At 46.9% G+C, this 25,552-nt stretch overlaps 2 protein-coding genes across 6 annotated transcripts in view; both read right to left on the bottom strand.

Moving 5' to 3' along the window:
• HMGB3 (high mobility group box 3) overlaps positions 1 to 25,552 on the bottom strand; it is a 262,945-nt gene that overhangs the window by 182,304 nt on the left and 55,089 nt on the right. The gene's annotated exons all lie outside the window — the stretch shown is intronic.
• MTMR1 (myotubularin related protein 1) overlaps positions 43 to 25,552 on the bottom strand; it is a 61,612-nt gene continuing 36,102 nt past the window's right edge. For 4 of the 5 annotated variants that reach the window (XM_055563448.1, XM_055563450.1, XM_055563449.1 and 1 more), the window contains 6 exons: positions 17,551 to 17,736; positions 16,657 to 16,863; positions 13,303 to 13,395; positions 8,578 to 8,691; positions 4,937 to 5,113; positions 43 to 2,162 (listed from right to left, as the gene is read on the bottom strand). In XM_055563448.1, the coding sequence (XP_055419423.1) occupies positions 2,001 to 2,162; positions 4,937 to 5,113; positions 8,578 to 8,691; positions 13,303 to 13,395; positions 16,657 to 16,863; positions 17,551 to 17,736 (939 nt within the window). In that variant the 3' untranslated portion in view covers positions 43 to 2,000. Of the gene's footprint in view, positions 2,163 to 4,936; positions 5,114 to 7,519; positions 8,309 to 8,577; positions 8,692 to 13,302; positions 13,396 to 16,656; positions 16,864 to 17,550; positions 17,737 to 25,552 lie in introns of those variants that run through there. The other variant, XM_055563452.1, reaches the window with a different exon arrangement.

The raw sequence follows: 25,552 nt of genomic DNA, 5'->3' as shown, positions 1-25,552 counted from the left end.
CAAGGGAAAAATTACCAAAAATAAAGACAACAAAAAATGAGACCACGGAGCAAACATTATTTTAATTACAGATTGAAATACAGTGCATCAGATGAGGCAAATATCATACTGTACCAGTCTTTAAAAACCTGAACCATAAAGGTTTTACATTCTAGTACACTTAAATAAAACCGAGAAAGAATTGCTTACATAACAAAACTATACTTCAAGTTGTTTTAGAAACAGTTCTGTGCTAGGAAGACACAAAGGAAATGCTCTATTGTGCTGCTTTGAAACCAAATGGGAGCTTCTAGGGGTCCTCCTAGGGCCCAGCACGTGGAAGGGGGAGGGGTGGAGTGGGGCAGCTCCCTGCAGGTGCAATCCCTGCGGCAGGATAGCTGACCTTGACTTCTCTGGTTCACAAAAACATCATCCAGTCCACAACAAGGTTAGTGGTCTTAGGGTAGCGGGGGGATTATGTATAGATATTTCCAAGGAAAAAAAATGGGTCGCTGTTTGTAAGAAATCCACATATCAATGAATAATCCAGCATACCCATTCATAAATAAGCTTTTAGCTATTCTGGAAGCAGGAATCAAAAGTTACATCAATTAAAATGCAGTTTAGAAACAAATCCCCCAGATGGTAAAAATGGAGAATTTTTTTTAGGTTATCAAATTACATAGAATAAATATGATACCTTACAGATACCAGATAATTTTCTATAAGAATCAGAAGGTTCCAAGTTGAAAAACATCTATTCTCTTAAGTATTTAAGTGTAAAAAAACGTTTAAGAATGTTTTCAAAACTAAGGTCAATATTAGTTGACCAAAGGGCTTTGGGTAGCATCCAGTAATTTGAAACCAACCAGATACTACCATGAAGTTGCACTCAGGTCTCACCCGGTGAGCTCTCCTCCACTCAAAGGCAAGCTTAATTCCTCCGGGGGGATGAGGTCTTGGGGGCTGGCAGGCATGGGCGCAGTGCTGGGCACAAGGAGGAGGAGGGCAGAGTGCAAATGTGCAAGACTCTGACTCGCCACCCAGAGCAGTTCAGAGCTCTAGTGCTAGTGGATGGAGCGTCTGATGGTCAGTGAATGCCTGCTCAGACTCATGAGTCCTGGAGCCCAGAGACAGAAGCTGTGAGATGGGCAGGAAAAGGCCCTGAGACCAGGAAACTGAGGGAGGTGAGCGCTCTGCTTTTGGCATCCAAAGTCACAGTGCCGTGGTGGCTTTAAAGTACCAAAATGCAGTGACAAGAATAAACTGAGTTTGAAGGGATCTTGATGAAACGAGAACTATTACTTCAGACAGCAGGTAACAGGTGAGAGAAGACCCGCCTTGACAGTCAGCTGTCAGCAGTAGCAAGGGGCAGGGGACAGGCGCCTGGGCCGCCTCGGGAGGCAGGTCCCACAGTCAGGGGAGGACAGGACACACGGTCTGAGGTGACCACATTCAAATGAACCACAGCAGAGTTCGCATGAGCCCAGCTTGACCATGCTCACCCAGTTCAGTCAAGCAGGTGTCTCCTTCGGTGACTAAACATTTAAAAAAAAAAAAAAGGACATAGGAAAATAAAGGTATGTTTCTCTTTTTAAAAAATACCTTATATGTACACACTGGTAACTGGTGCAGCAGGACTGCTGGCATGGGGAGATGGTGATGGTCTGTCTTCCCCAGCCAAGAGTTAATTGTCAGGCCCTAGGGTTTGGCGCTAAGAGCCGAAAGAGGCCCTGGGGCTGGCAATGCAGCCTTTAAAAGGGGGTGGGTTGGTTTTTACAAGGATGTCCCACCTTGAGCCTGAACCCTGCATTCTACTCGCCCAAGGGTCCCCCACGCGGCCCTGGGCAAGTGCTGGCAGGAGGGAAAGACGTGTTGATGGCACAACAGCACTGATGAGAGTGGGGGCCGTCCCCAAGCACAGATCCGTCACTGGTGGGAAGCGCCACCCAGACGAGGCGGGCACAGGGCTTCGTGAGGAACGTCACAGGAGCCCCGCCTGGGCCACAGGGACAGCAGTGTCAGACTGACGTGTGCACGGGTGTCACTGAGTGCGATGGCGAGGAGCCCCGCTCCGACGAGGCTGAGGCGCGCGCCGCCACTTCCCGCTGCAGGTCCTCCACCCGCTTCTGCAGCTCTGCGCGGACAGCCAGCAGCTCCTTGAGGTTCTGGTGGGTGGGCGTCTGCGGGCGGAGATGCGGTCAGCCCAGCCCCGGCCTCCTGACCCTCACCCCCACCTCTGCTCGGGGGCCCGGGGGCCCGCCCTGGGAGCTGTGGCTTGGCTGAGGCATGGGGACTCCGTTCTCCCTCCCAGGGGAGCCAGACTCCCAGAGGGGCTGAGGGCTGGGTGGTCCCCTCTGGGCCTCAGCTGCCACTTGGCAGCATGGACCTCACACTGCTGACTGAAAACCCTCCCTCCACCGTGAAGCTGTGTTCGGCTTCATGAGTGAGAACAGGCGCGGGCAGAAGGCCCTGGAGAGGGCAGCACTGGGAGAGGGCCCCTTGTCTGTGTTCACAAAACCTCTGGCAGCCTCGCCGGCACCCCTGCCCCACCTCACCCTCCTGGACCACGGAGGGATGAGAGGGGCCTTCCCAGGGTGGAGTTCCACCAGCCTGAAGCTTGGGGTCATGGCTCCCATGCTGTCCTGCACTCAGCTCACAAGCTCTCATCATCACCTGCCACAGCCCTTGTGAATCTCAGCAGACCGGGGTGGGCAGAGTCACCAGCTGAGGGGGCATGGGGTGGGGGTCTGGGTATCTCCCCCTTGGCCCCTGTCTACGATCTCCACAGAAGCCACTAGCCTGGGTCCTGAGCCTCAGCCAGGCCCTGAGATGACATGGACACCTTCCAGGGGCTGCTTCTTGCTGCCCTGAAGGTAAGACCCTGACCTTGTGTGATCTGACCCCAGCCTGCCTCCCCTGCTCACCTTTCACTGGGCCCTGCCCCTACTCCCCTCCTTCATTCTCAAACCTCCCAGGTTTTGGCAGATGCCTTGCATTCGCTGGCCCTTCTGCCTGGAGCTGTCTCTCCTCTGACCCTTTCCACTCACACACTGGGCTTCATCCTGTAGGGACTGGCTGGAAGAGCACTTGCTCTGGGTGGGGGTCCTCTTGGAGACCCCACGGCTACTGGGCCTGCGTGTTTCATCGTGCCCTCCCCAGAGAGTCTGGGAACTGTCCCATTAGGCATGTGAGTAGTGATCACCCTGGTGAAGGAAGAGGGGAAGCAGGGGACAGATGAAAAAGAGACTAGACTGAGAGTGACCAGAGACATGAGCACATGAGAGATTCAAGACAGATGGACAGGGACAACAGGGACAAGCAATTTGGCTAGGTGTGGTGGGGGAGGCACCCAGTGTCTCCAACACAGTAGGGTGCTTGGGAAGCAGCCCAGAAGAGGCTCGGAACTAACTCCTGACTTTGGCCCCAGGAAGGAGGGAGGGGGCGCTAATGTGGGAATCTGATGGCAGAGACCCCCCCAAACAAGGAAAGTTGCCTTAGTTGCTGATTCCAGAGGCCACTGGGGGGTAGGCAAACCTCCTCTCTTAGCCTTGGGCCTACTTGATATGTCCCTGCTGTGGGGGACTTGATTCCACTTGCTTTGTAATCAAGTGGCCATTACTAACCGCCCACCATCGGGGTCAGAGAGAGGAGACCATGCGGGTGAGCACACAGCTTCACACCTGCCCAGGCCGAGACACTCATCTTACATCTCCATGCAGCCTTTTGTTCTGTTTTCTCATCCACTGTTTACATTTAGAAGAAAGCAGAGAAAATGCCCATCTAGGAGCCAGTCACCCTGTGCTGCCATGTATGAGATGAAAGCCAAAAGGGTCCCAAAGGAAATAACACACAAGATGTCAGCAGGGCCCTCCTCCTCAGAGAAAAGAGGCTTGTCCCCACCGCCTCCCCTCTGTCTAGCCCAGCTCCCCGCCCCATCACTGGACACCAGCCTTCCTGCCGATCCCTGTGCTGGTCTCCATGGCCACCCTCCTTGTTCCTGAACTGTGCTGCTAGAGGGAGCTTCCTGCAACCCCAAGGGTGGCTCCTGCAGCCCCCAGGATCAAGTCCAAAGGCCTGGACCTGCGCACCTTGGGTCTCCAACATCACCAAGGCCTGGCCCACTCCCCAACCTGCTCTGGGCCCAGCTGGAGGCCCTCCACTACAGGACTGTCACAGTGCTGACTTTGGAGCACGAGTTGGGAGTTGCATGAGATGTGGGTGCAACCATATCTGATAAGGGGCCAGGTTTGGGAACCATGCTTCTGAGGCAGTCTTTTGAAGGCCACAGCCAACTGTTAAGTGTCCACATGCCTTGGGACTAGTAAGAGGGGTGCTTCTTCATACAGGCATGAGCATAGGGACTGATGGCTTCCTGGCCACGAAATTGAAAACCTGTATTTAGAATACTGACCACTGACGTTGTCTAACTATACTGTTAGGTTTCGTGGGAAAAGGGCTGAGACTATCTCCCTGGTTTCAGATATTCTTAATAAAAGAGCATTTTACAACTCTTAATCAAAGTTGGTGTGTTTACTACTCAAACCATACATTCAGCCCAGGATCTGGGTGTTCAGTAGGTAGAAATGTGCTCCAGCCCCACAGAAATGTGCTCAGTGTGTCTGCACCAGTGTGGACATGCCGGCTGCCCTCATCGCTCAGATGTGGGAAGCAGCTAGCAGCCCTATGTCCGTGTTAGATGTTTGCCTCATGCATAGTGACAGAAGCTGGGCCCTCAGCGGGGGTGCAGGGGAGGGGCAGAAAAGGTTCTCGGGGCATCGCCTGCCGGCATGGTGAGAGGCCAAGGGCAGGGAAAGCGTCCTGAGGAAGGAGGGGCGAGTGAGCAGGAAGCAGTAACTTAACAACACTTCATCAGCTCTGTGCTTTCATATAATTCTACACCATCATCTTTCCTTGGGCAGAAAGATACGCTTTTTTCAAAATGAGAAAAACATACCTGAGGCCTCATTCGTGGATTCCATCGCACGTAATAGTTTACCCATAATTCCAAATGACTCAGACTAGCAACAGGATAGAGGACGTGGTTCTCATAATTCACAAAGAAGGGATTAGAAAATTCATCCAGCTGGCTATTGATATATGACCATAAAGATACAGTCTTTGTAGATACATCCTGAAAAGCAAACAAGGAATACAGTGAAAAAAATTCAACTTTCCTTCATATCCTCAAGAGCTTGTATCACGTAGAGAAAAGGAACTTGAATAATGAAGTGAGTTCAAATGATAAAAATCAGGAACATTTATTAAGCCCCACCCCACCCCACTGTGTGCATGACCTCGAGGTGGGGCTGTCTCAAAAACATACTGCTGAGTGAGATGACGTCTGGTGACTGTGACTATGTGAAGGCAGAACGAGAACTTTCTACCAGTTGCAGGATGATGGTGCCCCTATTTAACAATACATTTTTTATTCTTTTTTGCAGCTTGCTCTTGTGACCCTTAATATTAAGGACCATAGATAGAATTTACAGATAATATTCCTTTCACTGGAAAGTCATGACTATCTGGGGCTAAAGCCTTATATAGAGAACATATCATTAAATTATAGATCCCCACCTCCCAATTTTACAGTACATTGTCCAAATGAGAAAATGGTGAGGGCCAGGAGTGCTTTCCACCAATCTGCTGACTACTCCCCAAGTTATCTAGACAGAGGAGATTCAATTAGGACTGTTTCATATTTTATATTTATAAGAAATAGCAGCATTTCAAGGAACCCCAAATAGCCAAAACAATCTTGGAAGAAAAGAACAAATGTGGAAATCTCACACTTCCCAATTTACAAACTTACTGCAAAGCTGCAGTAATCAATACAGGTGGTATTGGCATAGGATGGATAGACATTAATGAAATAGAATAGAGAGTACAGAGAAAAACTGTCACATTTATGGTCAACTGATTTTCAACAAGGATTCCGAGAAAATTCAATGGGAGACTATTTCAACAAACAGTGCTAAGAAAACTGGATAAAGGTTCGATGCATGAGACAGGGTACTCAGGGAGGGTGCACTGGGATGACCCTGAGGGATGAGATGGGGAGGGATGTGGGAGTGAAGTTCAGGATGGGGAACACATGTACACCCATGGCTGATTCATGTGAACGTATGGCAAAAACCACCACAATATTGTAAAGTAATTAGCCTCCAATTAAAAAAAAAAAAACAACTGGATAACCACATGCAAATAAATGAACACTTACGTCCTGCCACAAACAAAAAGTAACTCAAAATCGATTATATACCTAAACATAAAAGCTAAAACTATAAAATGCTTAGAAGAAAACACAGGCTTAAATTTTCATGACCTTGGGGTTAGGCAATGAAATCTTGGATAAGTTAGACTTCATCAAAACAAAAAACTTGTGTGTTTCAAATGACACTACCAAAAATGTGAAATGACACTGCACAGAATAAACAAGATATTTGCAAACCATATCTGATAAAGAACACATAAGAAACTCTTCTCACTCAATAATAAAAAGACATGTGTGCGTGCTGAGTTGCTTCAGTCGGGTCCAAGTCTTTGTGACCCCATGGACTGTAGCCCGCCAGGCTCCTCTGTCGAAGGGATTCTCCAGGCAAGAATACTGGAGTGGGTCGCCACTCCCTCCTCACAGATAACTCAAAAATGGGCAAAGGAGCTGAAGAAACATTTGTGCACAGACATATATAGATGGCCAATAAGCACGTGAAAAGATGCTCAGTATCATTAGTCATCAGAGAAACACACATGAAAATCATGATGAAATACTCCTTCACACCAATTGGGATGGCTAGAATCAAAAAGATAAACAATAACAAGTGTCTACAAAGATGTGAAAACAGGACCCTAAGAAAGACATTGCTTAGGGTAAATGTAAAATGTGGCAACTACTTTGGAAAAAGTCTGGTGGTTCCTCAGGGTTAAGCATAGAGCTCCTGGGTGTCTACCCAACAGAAGTAAAAGCATATGTCTTCACAGAACCTTGACCATGAACATTCATAGCAGCAGTATTGGTAAGAACCACCAAAGTAGAAACAACCCAAATGTCTATCTGCTAATGACTGGATAAACAAACGGTGGCCTCTCCATACAGTGGAATATTATTCACTAATAAAAAGGGAATGAGGCACTGGTATATGCTAATTATCCATGATCTTTGAGAACAGTATGCTTAGTGAAATAAGCCAGACATAGGAAGACAAATACTGTATGATTCCATTTATATGAAATATCCAGAAGAGGTGAATATGTAGAGACCAAAAATAGATTAGTAGTTGCTGGGGCTCGGGGGAGGGGACTAGGGAGTGTCTGCTGATGGGTATGGGGTTTCTTCTTGGGGGGGATGAGAATTTTAAGAAATTAGATGGTGGTGATGATTACACATTGAATATACTAAAAACCACTGAATGGTCCACTTTAAAGGGATTGATTGTATGGTATGTAAATTAGATCTCGAGAGATGATGATTTTTTAGAGAGTACATTTTGATTAAAAAAAAAAAAGACCAAAGGAGTTTAAATTCGACATATGAACGATATTCTGTTGATATTTTTTTTCTTTAAAAACAGCTTTATTGAGATAAGTCACATGCCATTGAATTCAATCTTTTTAACTTCCTATAGGCCTGCAGGAATGTGGATTTGATCCTGACATCAGTGGGAAGCCACAGGGAGGTTTCAGGCAGAGGCCTGGAACGTGATGGGACTGAAGTTGGGGAATGCCCATCTTGTTGCTGTGTTTGGATTGAGTGTGGAGGTCAGAAATGCAGGGAGCCAAGCTCACTTCTGGGTAGCTGCCTTAGTCCAGATGCAAGACTGGGGGTTAGGGGGCTTCAACATGCTTGGAGCAGTGAGAAGCAGCCAGATTACAAATCCATCCTGGGGACAGGGCTGCCAGCACTCACTGAGGGACTGAATGTGGCAGCTGGGGTGGATGGGCAGAGGTGGTACTGAGTGGGATGCAAAAGAGAGAGGAACAGGAAAACAGCATTTAGATCCCTTAGATGGACGAAGTCACCTAGACAGAACAAGAGGAGGACCAGGGCCTGTCCAGGTGACTCCAAGTTTAGAGATGGATTAAAAGGGAAAATACTGAATGGGGAAGGCCAGCGAGGTTGGGGAGAAGCACAGAGGTTGTGGGGTGAGGGAGTCGTCAGCTGTGGGGAGGCTGCTAAGAGAGGGGGAGGTGGGCACCGGGGACCTGCTCTTTTCTCCTAAGTTCTCAGATATTCCACCAGGCAGAAGTCCTTTTCTCTGAACCAGAGGACACTCGTGAAACTGCCTTCTCCCAATGCTTCCTCACTTTTGATCATCTCTGTCTTTTATCCCTAAGTGAGGAGAAAAGGAAGAGGTAAATCTAATGGAGAAGCTTGATGGAAAGCAAGTTGAACTTGCTACCTTGAGAGAATGGGCTAGAAGATTAGACACATGCACTGGGGCTGGTGAACCCGGGGAGGGCATTTAGTGCCAGCCCTCCATTTACAGACAACAGAGGGTGAGACCCAGTGTCCTCTCCATTCAGCCCCCCTTCTACAGTGGCATGTAAGGGACAAGGCCCTCCAGCAGTCAGGAAAGCCAGGGAATATAATACACTTACCTCTTTGAGTCGTTGCTGTTCACAGTTGCACAAGAAAGTCCCAAAGAGACAACTATAAAGGTGATCCAAAATTGTAATCAAGAAGAATTCATTAAACTCGAATGCTGAAGGAAACTTGAGAGAGAAATAAGGTTTAGTTTTCAAGTTCAAATTCTAGAACAAACTGGTCAAAGGCTGCTAAGCTACAACTTGGAATACAGTCAAACATGAAAAGGAAAACTGGCCCATGTAGAACTTAATTAGCTGTAGTTTCCAGTTCAAGCTTATAGGTCTGGCAGAGAAACAACCTGAAGCAACAAAAACTGGCGTGCTTTTCAGTGCCTAAGAAAGCTTATGGGCTTCCATTTCTTGCCATGATGATGGAAGAGCCTGCATTCGCCCTTCTGCCAGAAACAACTAGCGAGCGGGACACTCGGCAGGGCCATGGGACTGTGATGACTCCCCGGCCCAGAATGGAAACCAGTGAGATAAGTCCTACTGTTGTCCTAGCTTCCCCTCTGGGGGCACATTCTGAGTGAAGAAAGTTGGAGGGGGTGTCCCAGGGAAGCGATTCAAGAAGAAATACAATGTCTTGGCAGTATATAACGTAAAAGGGGTAACACCACGTGACCAAGTGGGGTTTGCCTCAGGAATGCAAGGCTGGTTTAAGATTTGATGATCAAGGTTACTAAAAAAATCTATTATCGTAATTCACTATATTGTGGCTCAGCTGGTAAAGAATCCACCTGCAAAGTGGGAGACCCAGGTTCAATCCCTGGGTTGGGTAGATCCCCTGGAGAAGGGAAAGGCTATCCACTCCAGTATTCTGGCCTGGAGAATTCCATGGACTAATAAGTCCATGGGGTTGCAAAGAGCCGGACATGAATGAGCGACATTCACTTTCACTATACTAACAGAATATGGAAGAAAACCACATGATACTCTCAGTTGCCATCTTAGCTTATTCTTCATGGGGCTTAGCACAATTCCAGCAAAGAATGAACACTGCCAAGAGGTTCTAGCCAGTAGCTGACATTTAGTAGCCATGATAGAGATGCTCTGCAAATGGTAACTACAGTCCTAGCAACAGGTATGTACTGGGAGCTGACCTTGTACCAGAATTCTAATTTAAAAACATACTGAAATATTCATAACCTATTCAATGAAGCAAGGCCAGTTAGAACAAAACCAAATAGAACTACCCAGCGTATTTTTGTGTGTCAAGTGTACTTTAAAGATCTATTCCCTAATCAGAGATGTTTGCACGCTATTGCAACTAATTATGTCATCTGTAGAGTGACAACCAGGGTCACCAATAGAAAGTTTATTTTTGAAGCTTATCTTTAGCACTTTACTAGGCCAGAGACAAGCTTCTCAATTAGAAACAACGGTCAACACAGGACTGTCCAGACTCCATCAAAAATTGTTATTTTCCTCACTAGGCAAGCAGAAGTTCTGCTCAGCTGCCACAGATTAAGACTTGTCTCTCTCTACATTAAGGACTGCTCTCAGAAAAACACACAACTCTCTTCTGGGAGCCCCATCAAAATACCACTTCTTTAGAAACCTCTGGAAACTAGCTATGGATATTGTTCTAATGTTCTTAGAGGAACTAAATCAATGATGAACTAAATAAAATAAATCAGGCCAAAATATTCAATATAGCTCCTGGTTAATCCTGTCTCAGTCTTTAAGGTTGCTCCTTGCAACTCTGTAAATGGCCTCACGTTCCAAATGGCTGTCTTTTAAAAGGCCAAGTACATTGTGTCAATTCTTCGTAGTATTTTTCCATGAAGCTTGGTTATATTCTATTAATAAGTTATTGGCACCAAGAAATTTATGAGTTTTAAGCAAAATATAAGTTATGTATATTCTGAAGCTTTATTAAAGGATAAAAATGGAAGGCCTGTATTTCATTTTCAAACATTTAAAAATATACATTTACCAATAGCACAGCAGAGCTTCTACTGACATATTTTTGAAGTCATATGAGTCTTTATTCCTAACCCTGAGCCCACAATCTGGATCTGGGAACTTGATTCAGGGTGTTCTGTCACCACTAACCGCAAGCCTTACTCTGGTCAAGTGGGTGGAGAGCAGGTGTGGGAGGTCAGGGTGAGTGGGCTCAGCCCACGCCCTTCAGCACCCACATCTACTCAAGGTTAGCTCAGGAGTGCTCTGCACTTCCAAAGGGCACAGTGGTGGGAAACATTTCATTAGCGGAAGTACCAACCTCTAGAGTGGTAACAAATAAAAGGGTAAGCCTCTGGGATTCACTGTTGTTTTGGCCTCTTCTAGAAGCTATACCATAGACTTTAAAAAGTGTGGTCTCAAAAACCCATAGAAATCCATAATGAAATTCTGCACCTCTTGAAGGACAAAAACATCAACAATGTTTAAACTGATCCAAAAGGATAAAAAAGTCTGTTCAACTGAGGTTATTGCAGAATGTCTTTGAGACTGTTGTCTAGAGTCCTTCAATTACTTTTTCCCTCAATTCCTTTGATATCAGTTTGTGCACACAGACTAGCTCATTTTATTCTGAGGTGTCTAAAAATGTTACATTGACATAGCTGATTTAGCAGTGGGAAACCAAAAAATAAGTTAATCTTGTCACATTAATGCAACTTTTCTAACAAGCTGCATACTTCATTCACTTTTGACTTTAGATAATGATAGTTAGACTGATCATTGGTGTGCCTAATTCTAACAATGTTATTTTAAAAGAAATTAATTATACAAATTTCATGGACAGAATCTTAAAGCTGTAAGAGGCATCTGAAATCTTCTAACCCAAACCCCTCATTTTCTTAAAAATCCAGTAAACGTTACAAAAATTATATAGATTAGACATGAAAATAGGTACTAAGCAATATGAATAATGGAAGTCAGCTTGAAGGTATCTCACACACTCTTTGTCTAGGCTTTTGGGAGGAATAAGCTACTTCACATTCACAAAATTCGGGCTGATCCCTTCAGAAGCATCAGAATTATCTTCTGTGTTCAACCATTTTATGTAATTTTTCTAAAATGTATTTCATACCTTTTAGTCTTAACCTGAATGTAACCATCATTACTTTTGTTGCTGACTTGGCATCAATACAAATAGCAAGTACATGGCACTACGAAACAGTCAGACTTCAGGCCAGCCCCCATGCCTTTTGAGTATGTGTTTGCCGTTACCTGTTACTCAGACCATCGGGTGCCTACCTCTGAGACCAGCCCTCTTTCCATGCCCCAGCCCTCTAGGTAATTGGGTGCTTTGAATCAGCTGGGAACTGGCACTTAGATAAGGCAAGAGCCCAGTCAGCTTGGGGAACCTAGCTTTAAAACAATTAGCCTCAGTATGCTGTTCTAAGGGAGGGCTTGAGGACTCTGTGAAATCTACTTTGGCTGCTTAGACCACCACCCCACCACGGTTTTTCTCGAATTGCCATTCTCTCGTGATCCCTGCTACTCTAGGAGCATAGCCTGGGAGCTTGTTGGGAATGCAGAGTCTCAGGCTCTTCCTTGGACCCACGAATCAGAACTGTGTTTTGGTAAGACTTCCAGGGGATCTGTGTGCACCATGAAAGTTGAGCAGAATCCCTGGAGGGCTTCTGAAACAGAGTGCTGCCCGCCACCCAGTGTTACAGGTCTGGGGGCAGGGCCTGAAAACCTGCATCTCCCAGTACCCGGGAGGCTGAAGCTACTGGCCTCAGGACTACACCGGGAATCACTTGCCGGGGTTCCTGGTCCTCTCAGAAGCACCTGGGGGACTTTTAAGCAGCACACACACCCAGGCCTCTGCCCAGGACCAAAGAAGGGTCTCCAGGGCTGGGGCTCAAGCAAGCGCATCTTTGCTAGGAGACGGTCCTCTCCACGTGCCTGAAGTAGCCAAGGCCAGACCTCCAGCTCAACACGAAGGTGAGAGCCCAGGCCATGCTTTACCATCCTCCCTTCCCCATGATCCTATCCAAGCAGGTGCTTGGGGAGGGCTCTGTCTTTTGCTTAATCTCTCCCTCCCCTCAGTCCCTCTCACCACATCTCTGCCTCTATTTCTGTTTCCCTCCTTTCTCTCTCCAGCACGCTGGCCTCGCTCTCTGACTCTGATTCCAGGTCCATTTCTCTGGCACCACGTCCTGTGATGAGGATCAGATCCTAAGCTCGGGTTCTGATGTTGGAGATGAGGGAAGAAACAGCACATGCCTTCTGGCCGAGCAGCCTGGGGAAGGGGGACCCCTGCATGGGTAATGAGTGACAGGACACTCGGCAGCCTCCCATCTGCCCCTGGCCCTGGGACACTCCCTCCCCTCCACACCGAGGGGTGGCAGGGGCTGTGGCCTGGGGCTGGCTATGGAGGGTCCTGGATTCCCTGGTCTCCGCCCCTTTGTTCAGTCACATCTGCATTTCCAACACCTAGGAATCTTCCAGCACCTGCTCGGCCGAGTTCCACATGTGCTCACCCTGACAGGGGGCAGGTGAAAGAGAGTAGGACGGGGGGCAGGGGCAGCTGCTGGACAGCATGACCGACAAAAAACCATATGCACAACAAAAGCACCTTTTGGTATAAAGTTGGTTGTTTCCAATTTTATGCTTATATTTCTAAGTCATTAGAATCAAACTGAGTTAAATAACAAAAGGGGTCATATTTAATACGCACACAATCTTCACTTTGAATGAACATGAAATTAAAGTTTGTCTTCAACTTTAAGATTATGTTTGGATCAGGGTATAAAGGTCAGAAATGGACTTGAAACCTCTCACCTGTCTCGTCATTTGCCAGACACAGTCAATAAACTGAAGGAATATAGGGGATCGGTCAGCATCTGCATGGTTGTCATTGCCATGGCCCACTCGCTGAAGAGAATCAAGAGGTTAAACAATTTAATGTATGCCATGGTCCTCTCAGAAGTCACTTTAAATTGCCTAGTGGCAAGAAGCATGTCTCATTATGTGTCCCAAGGCCCAACAGAATTCCTGGTACATAAAAGGCTCTCAGAAATGTTCATTGCACTGAATTGACTTCCATTACTTTTAGGAAACAAAATTTCAGTTTACATGTTGATTGTTTTATAATTTTGCTTTAATATAGTTGAGATCAACAAGTTATAAGCAAATGGCCGGTCAACTTTGCACTCCAAGTGATGGGGTCAACCCCAGCCACCACATCGAGTGCTGCATGTCAGCCTGGGATGGCAATTAGCAGCTCACAGAGCACATTATGATGGTCATTTTCTCCACAAGTGTAGTTTTCCTCCCCCATTTTTCACAAATATCAGAAAGTCTGAGAATCAAAATAACGATTAACAATTTACAATTTTAAGCCAATTCTGCATGACTCAGACAACCTCAAAACCTTACTCTTGAAATGCGAATGGGAGGCCTTGCAGCAGGCCAGGTAGTATCTCTGAATTTTTATTCTTCCAGTTTTAAGATATAATTGACGTCTAGCATTGTATGTCATACTTTTAGATATATTTGAAGATGTTAATAGATTCATATTAAAAGGTAAAAGATAATTTCAAATACATAAACAGGACTGATAAAAACACTGGAAATGTCAACTTAAAAGACCACCCAGGAATGAGCATTCTAACAGAAACTTCAGGTAATTTGGTGACTAAGCAAAAGGATGAGAAAGTTATGAAGATACAAGGCAATCACCACACAGGAAGAGTGACAAATACTGGGCGTATGAAACCACCACCAGCAGACAGAAAAAGAAATGACCAAGTCAACAATGAACATCTCAGAGGAAGTGCATTACCTTCTTTTTTTAAAAAGACATTTTAATTGTAAGTGAAATATGCATATGAAATTTACCATCGTAACCATTTTAAGTGTATAGTTTAGTGGCGTTAAGTACATTCACACTGTTGTACAACCATCACCAGCATCTGTCTTCAGGAGTTCCAAAACAAAAACTAGCTGGCTGACTCCCAGCTACTGGGAGTAGGCTCACCTCAACAATGGTATAAGAAGGAAATCGTCTTTTAGCGAGTTGTCTGGACTAATACATGAAGGACATTACAGAATTGAAGTGTTGATATTTAAGCATTTTTATTCTCTTTCTAATAGCCATATGATCTTTTAGAGTAAGAACCAGAAGTCAGTTTTGTTTACTGGATTTTTCTTAACAGCTAGTATAATTCACAATTATGGACATTTAAGAAAGTTACTACACTTGCAAATGATTGACTCACTCCCTATTCCCCTCCCCCAGTCCTTGGCTCCCCTCATCTTCCTTTGTCTGTACAGATTTGACTGCTCTAGATGCTTCATATGCACAGAATCATGCAGTTTGTCCTTTTGCACTGGCTTCTTTCCTTTAACATAATGTCCTCATAGTTCATTCACATTGTAGCTGGTGTCAGAATTTCCTTCCCTTTGAAAGCTAAATAACATTCCATGTGTGGATAGACCACACTCTGTTTACCCCTTCATCTGTCGATGGACACTGGGTTGCTTCCACCTTTGGGCTATTAGTGAATTGTGCTGCTATGGACATGGGTGTGCAAATAAGTGTTTGAGTCTGTTTTCACTTCCTTGGGATATATACTCAGAAGCAGAATTGCTGGATCATATGGCAACTCTATTTTTAATTTTTTGAGGCACTGCCATACGGTTTTCCAGAGTAGCTGCACGCCTTGCCTTATTTCTGTACTTCTCTATAATTTTTGGAAACTGCCCCTGTATTTAAGGCACATGGGGAAGTTTTGCACTGACAGTTCACAATTTAAGATTTGTTCTTTCCCTTAATAGACAGGCACTGAACTCTTCCAGTGCATGCAAGGCATCCCTCCTCCCAGCCCTCAGGATTTCAGGCAGTTTGAGGGTATCCAGTAGAGGTACCTGGGGTACCAAGACACATGGGACACAGCATCTGTGCTAAATCAATAATTCACTTGTGGTCTAGTCACAGGAGAAGACCTGTAAATAACAACAAAAAAAGTGTGCCTGGAACTTCCTAGTCTGAAATGGGTATGGTGGGGCCATAGAATAAGCGAGCATCCCAGGATGGGCTATGAGAGTGAGCTAGGTGGGAAAGTCATGAGTCACAGTCCTGGTGGAAGTCTCTCTTGAGATAAAGCTTGAAAGACAAGCTTCTGACTGGCCAGGGGTAGATTCTATTAGAAGAAGTGGGGAGGGGGTGGAGGGAGAGTGAGGATGCCATAAGTAGAGGGGCATGGTTGAGACAAGGGGAGGAAATCTGGGCACAGAAACACCAGGTATGTGTGCGCACAGATGGAAGGCAGCGTGAAGACACGGCAAGAAGGCAGCCATCTACAAGCCAAGGAGAGACAGCTATCAGGACACACCAACCCTGACAGAACCTTCATCTTGGCCTTCCAGCCTCCAGAATGATGACAATAAATTCCTGTTAAGCCACCCAATCTTGTGGTACTTTGTCTGGCAAAATCTTATACACCAGTGTTCACAGCAGCATTATTCACCAAAAGGTAGCAACAACCCAAATGTCCATCAACAGGTAAATAAACAAAATGCAGTATATCCACACAATGGAATTCAGCCATGAAAAGGAATTAAAATTTGATAGATGCTATAACATGGATAAACCTTGAAAACACTGTGCTTTGTGAAAATAAGCCAGTCGTAGAGAGACAAATAATGTACGACTCCACTTATGTCAGGAATCTAGAGTAGGCAAATTCAGGGAGATGGAAAGCAGATTAGTGGGTGTGAAAGGCAGGGAGAGGGAAATGAGGAATGACTGCTTCATGTGTATAGGGTTTCCTTTTGGGCGTGATGGAAATGTTACGGAACTACAGAGAGATGGTGGTTGCACAACACTGTGAAAGCACTAAAGGCCACTGAACTACATATTTTAAGATGGTTGATTCTATGTTATATGAATTTTACCTCAATTTTTAAAATAAAAAAAAAAAAAGGCGTACCGACACGGAAAACAAAGACTGCCCTACCAGAGACATATTAATACAATGCTGATGTCTATAGTATTCTCTTATGGCAATTCAGTTCTCAGAGCACAAAGCCCTCGTGTATGTGTATCTGTGTGTGTGTAAGAGATGTGTGATATGCATGTGCATATGATGGAGCAACAAACAGTGAAACGTGCACCTCACCGTCTCAACTCACCAGTGCAAACCTATGTCCAAAGCTTATCCACTCCTTTTCTATGAGAGCCTCGAATCCTTTAATGGTGCGGTAATAACTGTCCAACATCAGCATGGCCAGAGACGTCAGCTGGGCTGTTCGGTCCCAGCCATCACTGCAGTGCACCACGACTGAGGTCTTCCCAGATTCTACTTTATCAGCAATTCTTACTGCCCCAGCAAGAAGCATCTTCAAAAAAGAAGGCACATTTAATCAGGCAACATTTAATTTCTATTACAGCAAAAAGTTCCCTGGTGGCTCAGGGGTAAAGAATCCGCCTGCCAATGCAGGAGACCTGGGTTCGATCTCTGGGTTGGGAAGATCCCCTGGAGAAGGGCATGGCAACCCACTCCGGTATTCTTGCCTGGAGAATCCCATGGACAGAGGAACCTGGTGGGGTATAGTCCATGGGGTTGCAAAGAGTTGGACAAGACTTAGTGACTAAACAACAACAATAAGAACAACACAGCAAAAATAATTCCGTGGAGAACACTGGAAGTTCAAGTCAATAAACAAACAATGGAATCAATTTAAGAATCAGTAGGAAACATTAGTATCCTGGTGGAGGTGCGGGGCAGGAACTTACACTAAGGAAAAACTACAATAGTAAATAGGGTCCTTTACCAAAGGGCCACAAAGTACTTTGAAAACCTGATGTGAGGAAAGTATTATCCCTTTCTATTATGTCACAGGAGTATCTCAACAAAGACCACAGTTTGGATGCTGTCTATGCAAACTATGAAAGCCCAAGTACACAGCAAAGATGCACTCATTTGCAATGCTGGGAAGCCACCTGGAGAGAGACACAGATAGCTTTACAGCCATCCACAGAGAAGTCTTAAGCAGATGGTGGGGCAGGACGGGCCCTCTCCGTACCCGAATGTACTCTAGCCAGTGGGTCCCGTCTACATTGGACAGCCAGCGTGCCTCATCGATGGCCGGGTATGCAATCTCCTTCAGTTTTCGCAGTGACTCTCTCATGACGTGAATGTTGTGAATCTCCAGGAACATGAGTTCAGCGTTTGGGTAGGCACTTTCACTTTCATAGCCCCCACCCTTTGCCTGTGAAAACAAAAGACAGACGTCACTTCATCTCAGTGAATTTTTACTGTTCTTCCTAGTGCTGCCAGATAGAGGCCACTCAGAAAGCCTCAAACTCATAATAAGCCTCCTACATCCTTGTATGAGTTTCCCATGGTTGCTGAAAGTACCACCAGCTGAGTGGCTTAAAGTGACAGGAATGTCTTCTCTCGGTTCTGAAGGCTGGAACTCCAAAATCAAGGTACTGGCAGGCTCATGCTCCCTCAGAACCTTCTTGGAGAGGATCCTTCTTTGCCTTCTTCAGCTTCTGGTGGCCCAGGATGTTCCTGGTTTATAGATACACTAACCTCTGGCCCATCTTCACATGGTCTTCTCCTTGGGTCAGTGTCTCTTCTCATAAGGATTAGTATCCACCCTCATTCAATATGGGGGCTTCCCTGGTGGCTCAGATGGTAAAGAATCTGCCTGCAGTGCAGGAGACCCGGGTTTTATGACCTCTTTTCACTTGATTACCCAATTACTTAATTTGCCAAGACCCTATTTCAAAGCTGGGCTGCAGCCACAGGTGCCAGGAGTTGGGACTTTAACACATAGTTTTTAAATGGAAACATAATTTGACCCACAACAATCTTCTACCACCTGTCAGCAGTTTTAAAATGATTAACAACTGGATCTTATACAAGGTGAATTGGGTTTTAAAACCTCCTGCCATCTATCTAAATAAAAAGGTTGTACTACTGCAAAACTTCTGTACAAAATAATTTGTAAATCTCAGTGAGATTTATTTAAGTAATTCAAGTAAAATAAAATGCAAATATAACAAAAAAGACAATATGGCTCACTCTTTGGTAATCTGATAACAAAATCTCGTCCATAATTAGCTTATACTTTGTAGAGGTCAACATCCAAAACACATCTGTTATAAGAATGCTGCTGCTGCTGCTGCTAAGTCGCTTCAGTCATGTCCAACTCTGTGTGACCCCATAGACAGCGCCCACCAGGCTCCCCTGTCCCTGGGATTCTCCAGGCAAGAACACTGGAGTGGGTTGCCTTTGCCTTCTCCAATGTGTGAAAGTGAAGTCGCTCAGTTGTGTCCGACTCTTAGCCACCCCGTGGACTGCAGCCTACCAGGCTCCTCCACCCATGGGATTTTCCAGGCAAGAGTACTGGAGTGGGTTGCCATTGCCTTCTCCGGTTATAAGAATAAGTGAAAGTAAAAGTGTTAGTCACTCAGTCGCGTCCAACTCTTTATGACCCGATGGACTGTGGCCCACCAGGCTCCCTCTGTCCATGAATTCTCCAGGCATGAATACTGGAGGGGGTTGCCATGCCCTTCTCCAGGGCATAGAGAAACTGAAACCCTAATACATTGCTGGTAAAAGTTAAAATTATGCAGTCTCTGTGGAAAAAGATTTGCCAGTTCCTCAAAAAGTTAAACATAGAACTACCATATGACCCAGAAATTCCAGCTCCCACAGAACTAAAAACAGGTATTCACATGAAAACTTGTATGCAACAAATCGTAGCAGCAATATCCACAATAGCTAACAGCTGAAAGCAACCCAAATGTCCACCAATGAATGAGTGGAGAAACAAAGTGTGCTGTATGCTTACAATGGATTATTTCTCAGCTACACAAAGGAATGGATACTGATTTGTGCTACAACAGAGAAACCATAAAAACATCATGCCAAGTGAAAGCAGCTAGGCACCTAAGATCAAACAGGGTATGATTCCATTTATATAAAGTGTCCAGAAGAAGGCAATCCATGTGGAATGTATTAGCGGTTGACATGGGTTGGGGAGAGGGGAGGATGGGGAGCAACTGCCAGTGGGCACAGGGTTTCCAGCTAAGGCTGTGAAAGCATTCTGGAATGAGACAGTGGTGATTGCCGCATAACACTGTCAAAAAACTGGAAGGCACTGAATTGTAAAATTTGGGATGGTTTCTGGAGGAGGAACACAGCGTTGGGCTTTGGGTGATGGAGCTGTCTCGGGGAGCAGGATGCATAGCTCTGCAGCATGAATGAGGGGGCTGAATGGTGGCTCTGGGTGTGGGTCCAGGGCTCAGGGCCAGTGTGTGTGGCCAGGAGAGCAGTCAAGGTCAGAGGAAGGCCAACATTCAGGGAATGCAGAGCAAACGAGACTGAGGAGAGCAGCTGGAGACTGGAGGATAAAGAGAAAAGGGAAGAGAGTCTTTCAAAAACGAGAGGGTACTCAACTGCATCAAAAGCTCGTGAGATTGACAAGAAGGCACTTGGTGGCCTTACCATAAACAGTCCAGGAACAGGAATAGTGGAGCCAGCTCCAAGTGGAAGGGGAAAGGGACTGGGGAGGGCTTATCTGCACAGATGGACAGATTTCCTGGGAGCCAGTTGGCATAGGAGCAGGCCGGGCAGAGCCGGCAGCAGTCGGGGGAGGACACAGGGGTCCATGGGCAGGTGACCCTCATTTCCAGGCCATGGGGTGCAGTGGTATGTGGGTTCCAGCTGGGGGGGAGCAGTGGGATGTGGGCAGGTGGGGGCAGCTCCTGTCCAAGGGCTGGTGTGTTCTGTGCAGAAGCAAACAGCCAGCGGTCAGGGATGAAAGGCGTGGGGCCAGGCTGACCTGACTCCTGGGGAGGAGGTGGGGAGCCCAGCCCTGAGCCTGGGGTTCTGCTCAGCAGTCCTGGCATGGCCCTGGGGCAGGTGGGCAGCAAGGAGCAGGGGAGCATGCCTCAGCCTGAGGGTGCAGAATAGGGGCTGTAAACACGACTGGTGGGGAAACAACAGCACGGAATGACAGAAGACTCTGAACACCCACTGCGGACAACGCAGCCTAGACTCTAGTCCTGCCTGTGGGGCACGGTGACGTTGTTCATAACAATACCCTTTGCACCCATTGAAGATGCTGCTGGTTGAGGGATTCAAGGCACAGGCCTTGGTGGTAGGAGTGTGGGTTTTATCATCCCAGCCCTGCCCCTCCTCCAGTAGCTCACCTTCTCTCTGCGCCTCAGATTTCTCACCTCAAATACTGCAGAGGCTCACTATGGGAATTAAATACTAACTAAATAAACTATCTAATGAAAGCTAATCTGTGCAAGGCTCAGCACCCCTCACCCACTACTCGGCACCTTTGTATTATGACCTCCCTCAGCACCTACCATGCAGAGCCTTGAGATAGGCAATGACTCGGACCTGGTCCCACCAAGGGAGCCTGGAGGCTGGGGCAGAGGCCGCATACCCAGTAAGTGCATGAGTGCAGAGGACACCTGCTTAGGTCTGGTGTTAACCAGAAGAACTGAGTTAAAGCCAATGGGTTGCCTGAAAACTGATTACTAAAGCTCCAAATAAGACAAATAACAATCAGAAAATGGGATCATGGGAGAAATAGAGCATGAGTGCCTACTCTGTGCGAGGACAGAGAGCAGGCACCTGGAGGTCTGGAGACAGAAGAGGGTAAGGAGAGTGAGAAGGGACCTGTAGGTAAAGAGCAAATTAGCCAAGATGGCGGTGGTCAGGCAGTCTCACCCCACAGCCTCTTGCTCTCACCCCACGTTTTGTAAATACATGGTTATGTAACAGCTGAGATAACTTATAGCACTGTGCATGTGTGTCATTATGTACCCGTTTGGCCATGGGCCACTCTTGCTCTGTAAATATATATAAGCTCCACCTGAAAAGCCCTTGTAGGTATGTTATGGCTGCGTCTGCTGGGTCAACCATGAGAGAATACAGCATGTCTGGTGCTACGGCCACCACACCTGCCATTAGAGAATAAATATGTCTGCAGTTCCTACAGGTCCTTGAGTTTTCTTCCAGCTCCCCTACTCACACCTTGCCTACCCTGGGTTCAGCAACAGTATGAACAGTGAGACAATTGGCAGGCTGATACAGCAAGACAGGGCCCCACGTATACCCCAGCAGGAATTGGAGGGGAGAGGCTCAAACTTCTGGAAGACGTGATCCTACTGGCCAGCCTTCCCTCTATGGGGGCAAAGCAGGGTTCTAGAGAGAAGCCAGCTATGTTGGGACACTGGTCCCCACTGGCATCCAAGTCCCCAAGAGTCAGCTCACAGCAGTGGCACCAGGGCCTCAACCCTCAGGGAAAAACAAGAGTCATGGCCCTTGGGAAGGAGGTGGCTGAAGAATGGCTCAGGTTTCATGATTACAGGCCAGCTGCTCAATGCCCAGTGAAGGCTCTTCAACCACCAGATGTAGACCCTAGGCAGTGGGGAGGATTCTCATGTGAGAATATAAAGTTTCACAGAGGGCGGCCAACTCCCAAAGAGACTGGCAGGACAGGATTTCCACATACTCAGACACCAAAGGCCACACAGCTCCCCACTGCTGCAGACGGAGTGTTTGTCCCTCCCAAAATCTCCATGTCAAACTGAATGCCCCGTGGGACTGCATTAGAAGATGAGGAAAGTGAAGCCCTGACGATCGGGACAGCGCCCTTCTAGGAAGAGACAGGACAGAGTTCACCCCTTTCTGCTCTGGCGGTGTGAGGACACAGCAAGAACATGGCTCTCTACAAGCCAGGACATGGGCTCTCAGCACACACTAACTCTGCTGGCACCCTGATTTTAGACTTCCAGCTTCCAGAGCTTCGAGAAATAAGTGGTACTGTTTATAGCTACCCAGCCTATGATATTTAGTTATAACTGCCCAAGCTGACTAAGACACCCCTTCCTCTAATCTCCCCTGACACTCATCTGTTGGCATCTGGGACCTCTCCCTTCCCTTCACTGGGCTCCTCTATTACCCGCCCCAGGCAGCATTTCAGGGGCTCTTGTGCCAGGCCCCTGCACCCGTGACCTACACTCCTTCAGTAACTTCATCCCCTCCCATCCAAGGCTGCAATCTCCACCTGACATGCTACCAGGCCCCGGTCTCAACCTCCAATCTGACCTTCTTCTGAGTTCCAGAGCTGTATCCTCCCCACACAGGCTCCTCAACTTGTAACAGCTTAAAAAGAAATTCCTTCCCTTCCCTTTCACTTTCCCAAGAAGAAAGCTAACTTAAAGCTGACCTCCATAATGAAGTCAGGACTTCTGAATCAACATCCAGTGCCACTCACCATCAGGTCCCCCATGGGAAGACGAGCCTGCCCACCCACCAACAGCTTTTTGTTCCAGTTGGGGAGCGGCTATTGTGTGGTGGTCCAGTTCTGGGGATCCAGGTGTGCTCAGTACCCTCCAGTCCCTGCTGTTGAGGCAAGACACACACTGAGGGAGGAATTGGCAGTGTGCTGAGGACTACAGAAAGGAAAGAGCAGAGCACCCTGGCATGGGAGACTGCCCTGGGGAAGTGGTGTTCCCACTGTGACTGGAAGGATGGGGCAGTGGTTAGGTGCACGTGGAGACTGGGAGATGGCACTGGGATATGCTGAAGGAGCTGAAAGGTGCTGCCACAGCTGCGATGTGGGCCTCAAAGGTGTGGCAAGGCTGGAAGGAAAGGCCCTTCAGCTTGGGAGGCTTCAGAGGCCCTGTGCAGAAATTGGTTGTCATTGCCTCAAGGCACTAGGGGTGCCCAGAGCTGGACCTTTAGAAAATCCCTCCGGCCATGATATGGAGAAAGGGTGGAAGGGAGCCTCTACAGAGTACCAGCAAACTGAATCCAGCAGCATAGTAAGAAAATTATTCATCATGACCAAGTAGGACCTATCCTAGAAATGTGAGGGCTTGTATGAGTAACAGTACTAGGTGGCAGTAACAAAGCACCACAAAGCAGGTGCCCTAGAATGACACATTGATCCCCTCACAGCTCTGGAGGCTGGAAGTCCAAGATTGAGTTATTGGCAGGGTTAGTTCCTTCCAGAGGCTCTGGCTTCCAGGGTCTGTGGCAACTCTGGGGGCCACTTGACATGTAGCTGCATGGCTCCAATCTCTGCCTTCACTGTCACGTGGCCATCTCTCCTGGGTCACTGTCACTACACGACCTTCTTATCAGGACACACATCATTGGATTTTGCTGCTGCTAAGTCGCTTCAGTCGTGTCCGACTCTGTGCGACCCCATAGACGGCAGCCCACCAGGCTCCCCCGTCCCTGGGATTCTCAGGCAAGAACACTGGAGAACATCATTGGATTTTAGGCTTACCCTAATCCAGTCTGACCCCATATTAACTAATTATATCAGCAAAGACACAATTTCAAAATAAGGTCCCATTCTGAGGTCCCAGAGGATCATGAATTTGGGGGACATGCTATTCATACCACTACATCAGTCTACATACAAAAATCAGCCAATGTGTCGATAATATACCACATGACACGGAATGAAGGGGGAAAGTACATGATCAGATCTATTGATACAGAAAAGGCTTCTGAAAATCCAATATCCTTTCATGGTTTTTCATGATAAAACCATTCAACAAAAACCTAAGAACTGAGGGGAATTTCCTTAACCTGAACAGGGCATGTATGAAAAACCACAGCTAATATACCCAGTGTGAAAGACTGAAAGCTTTCCCTTTAAGATTAGGAACATGATAAGGATTCCTGCTTTCACCGCTTCTATTTAACAGGGTCCTAGAGAGTAAGTACCCTTCTGGCTGCTAGATGGGATTCTGCCAGATTCATGAATCACCTAATAAAGCCAACTGGATCTTCCAAAAAATAAAACTAAAAAGCAAAACATGGTACTTGAGGTTCTTGCCAGGCAATTAAGGCGAGAAGAAGAAATAAAACACATCGAGATTGGAAAGTAAGAAGAAAAACTATCTCTACTTGCAGACATGATATATATAGACAAGCTAATGGGGCCTTGGACAGATAAATATCCTTGTCTGGTTCCTAGACACATACACCACTAGAATTGAAATCATTCTAGACATGCAATTTGGTGTCCGGCTCCTATCCCCTCTGTGTGGGATAAAACATAATGGACTGCCCTAACTCTGTCGGATGTTTAGAGATTGCCTCCGTGAATATAGCTTTTATCATGTTTTTCACAGTTTCCTGGGGACAGTACTACAGTGGTGACAGGAAGTACGCAGAAAGACCGACAGGGGTCACTGGATTCACCAGCTGTGGGGAGCCAGGGGAGCTGACTGATTAAGCGTGACTTTTTATAGTAGGCTGAAAAATGCCTCCCCCGACCCCACAAAGATATACACACCAAATCCCTGGCAACGGTAAATGTGCCCCCTTTTTATAGGTATGATTGAGGTTCTTGAGGTGAAGAGAGAATCCTGGGTTATCTTGGGTGGGCCCTAACTGCCATTCCAAGCATCCTTGGAAGAGAGAAGAGGAGAAGACATAGAGACACAGGGAGGGGGAGGCTCTGTGAAGACAGGGGCAGGCACTGGAGTGCTATGGCCGCATGCACAGAGGAGCTGCCAGAAGCCCAAGGAGGCAGGGAACGGATCTCCCCAGAAAGCCTCAGGAGGGCACCGCAGCCAGATCCCAGAAGGGTATGAGGATAAAGGTGCGCAGTTTTAAGCCACCGAGTTTGTGGTCCTTGGTTCAGCACCTCAGGGAACTCAGGTGCTGTCCATCTTCCTTGTCCTGGTCCTCTCCCAGCTTCCCCGCCTCAGTAGCTGATACCACTGTTCAGTCCTCTCACCCCATTTCCATCCTGATGCAGCCCTCTACATGAGACACCGTCACCCCCACCCACCCCACCCCGCCCCAACCCCCATTACAGAAGAGGCTTCGGGAGCGGTTAGGTAGCTTGCTCAGGGTTCTACCAAGCACTGAGGGGCATAGCCAGGAGGAAACTCCAGGTGTAACTGAATGCAAAGCCAAGGGTTGTCACTACCCTGCCTCTTTAGGCTGGTCTGGATATGCTTAGGTTTTGTTGCCTGGGAAGACAACCAAAAGGGGATACCAACCAGATGATGGGATGGAAATTC

The sequence above is a fragment of the Bubalus kerabau genome, chromosome X, assembly GCF_029407905.1.
Source record: "Bubalus kerabau isolate K-KA32 ecotype Philippines breed swamp buffalo chromosome X, PCC_UOA_SB_1v2, whole genome shotgun sequence".
NCBI lineage: Eukaryota > Metazoa > Chordata > Mammalia > Artiodactyla > Bovidae > Bubalus > Bubalus kerabau.
Note: the sequence above shows the minus strand (reverse complement) of the source record. Positions and strands in the feature narration are given on the sequence as shown.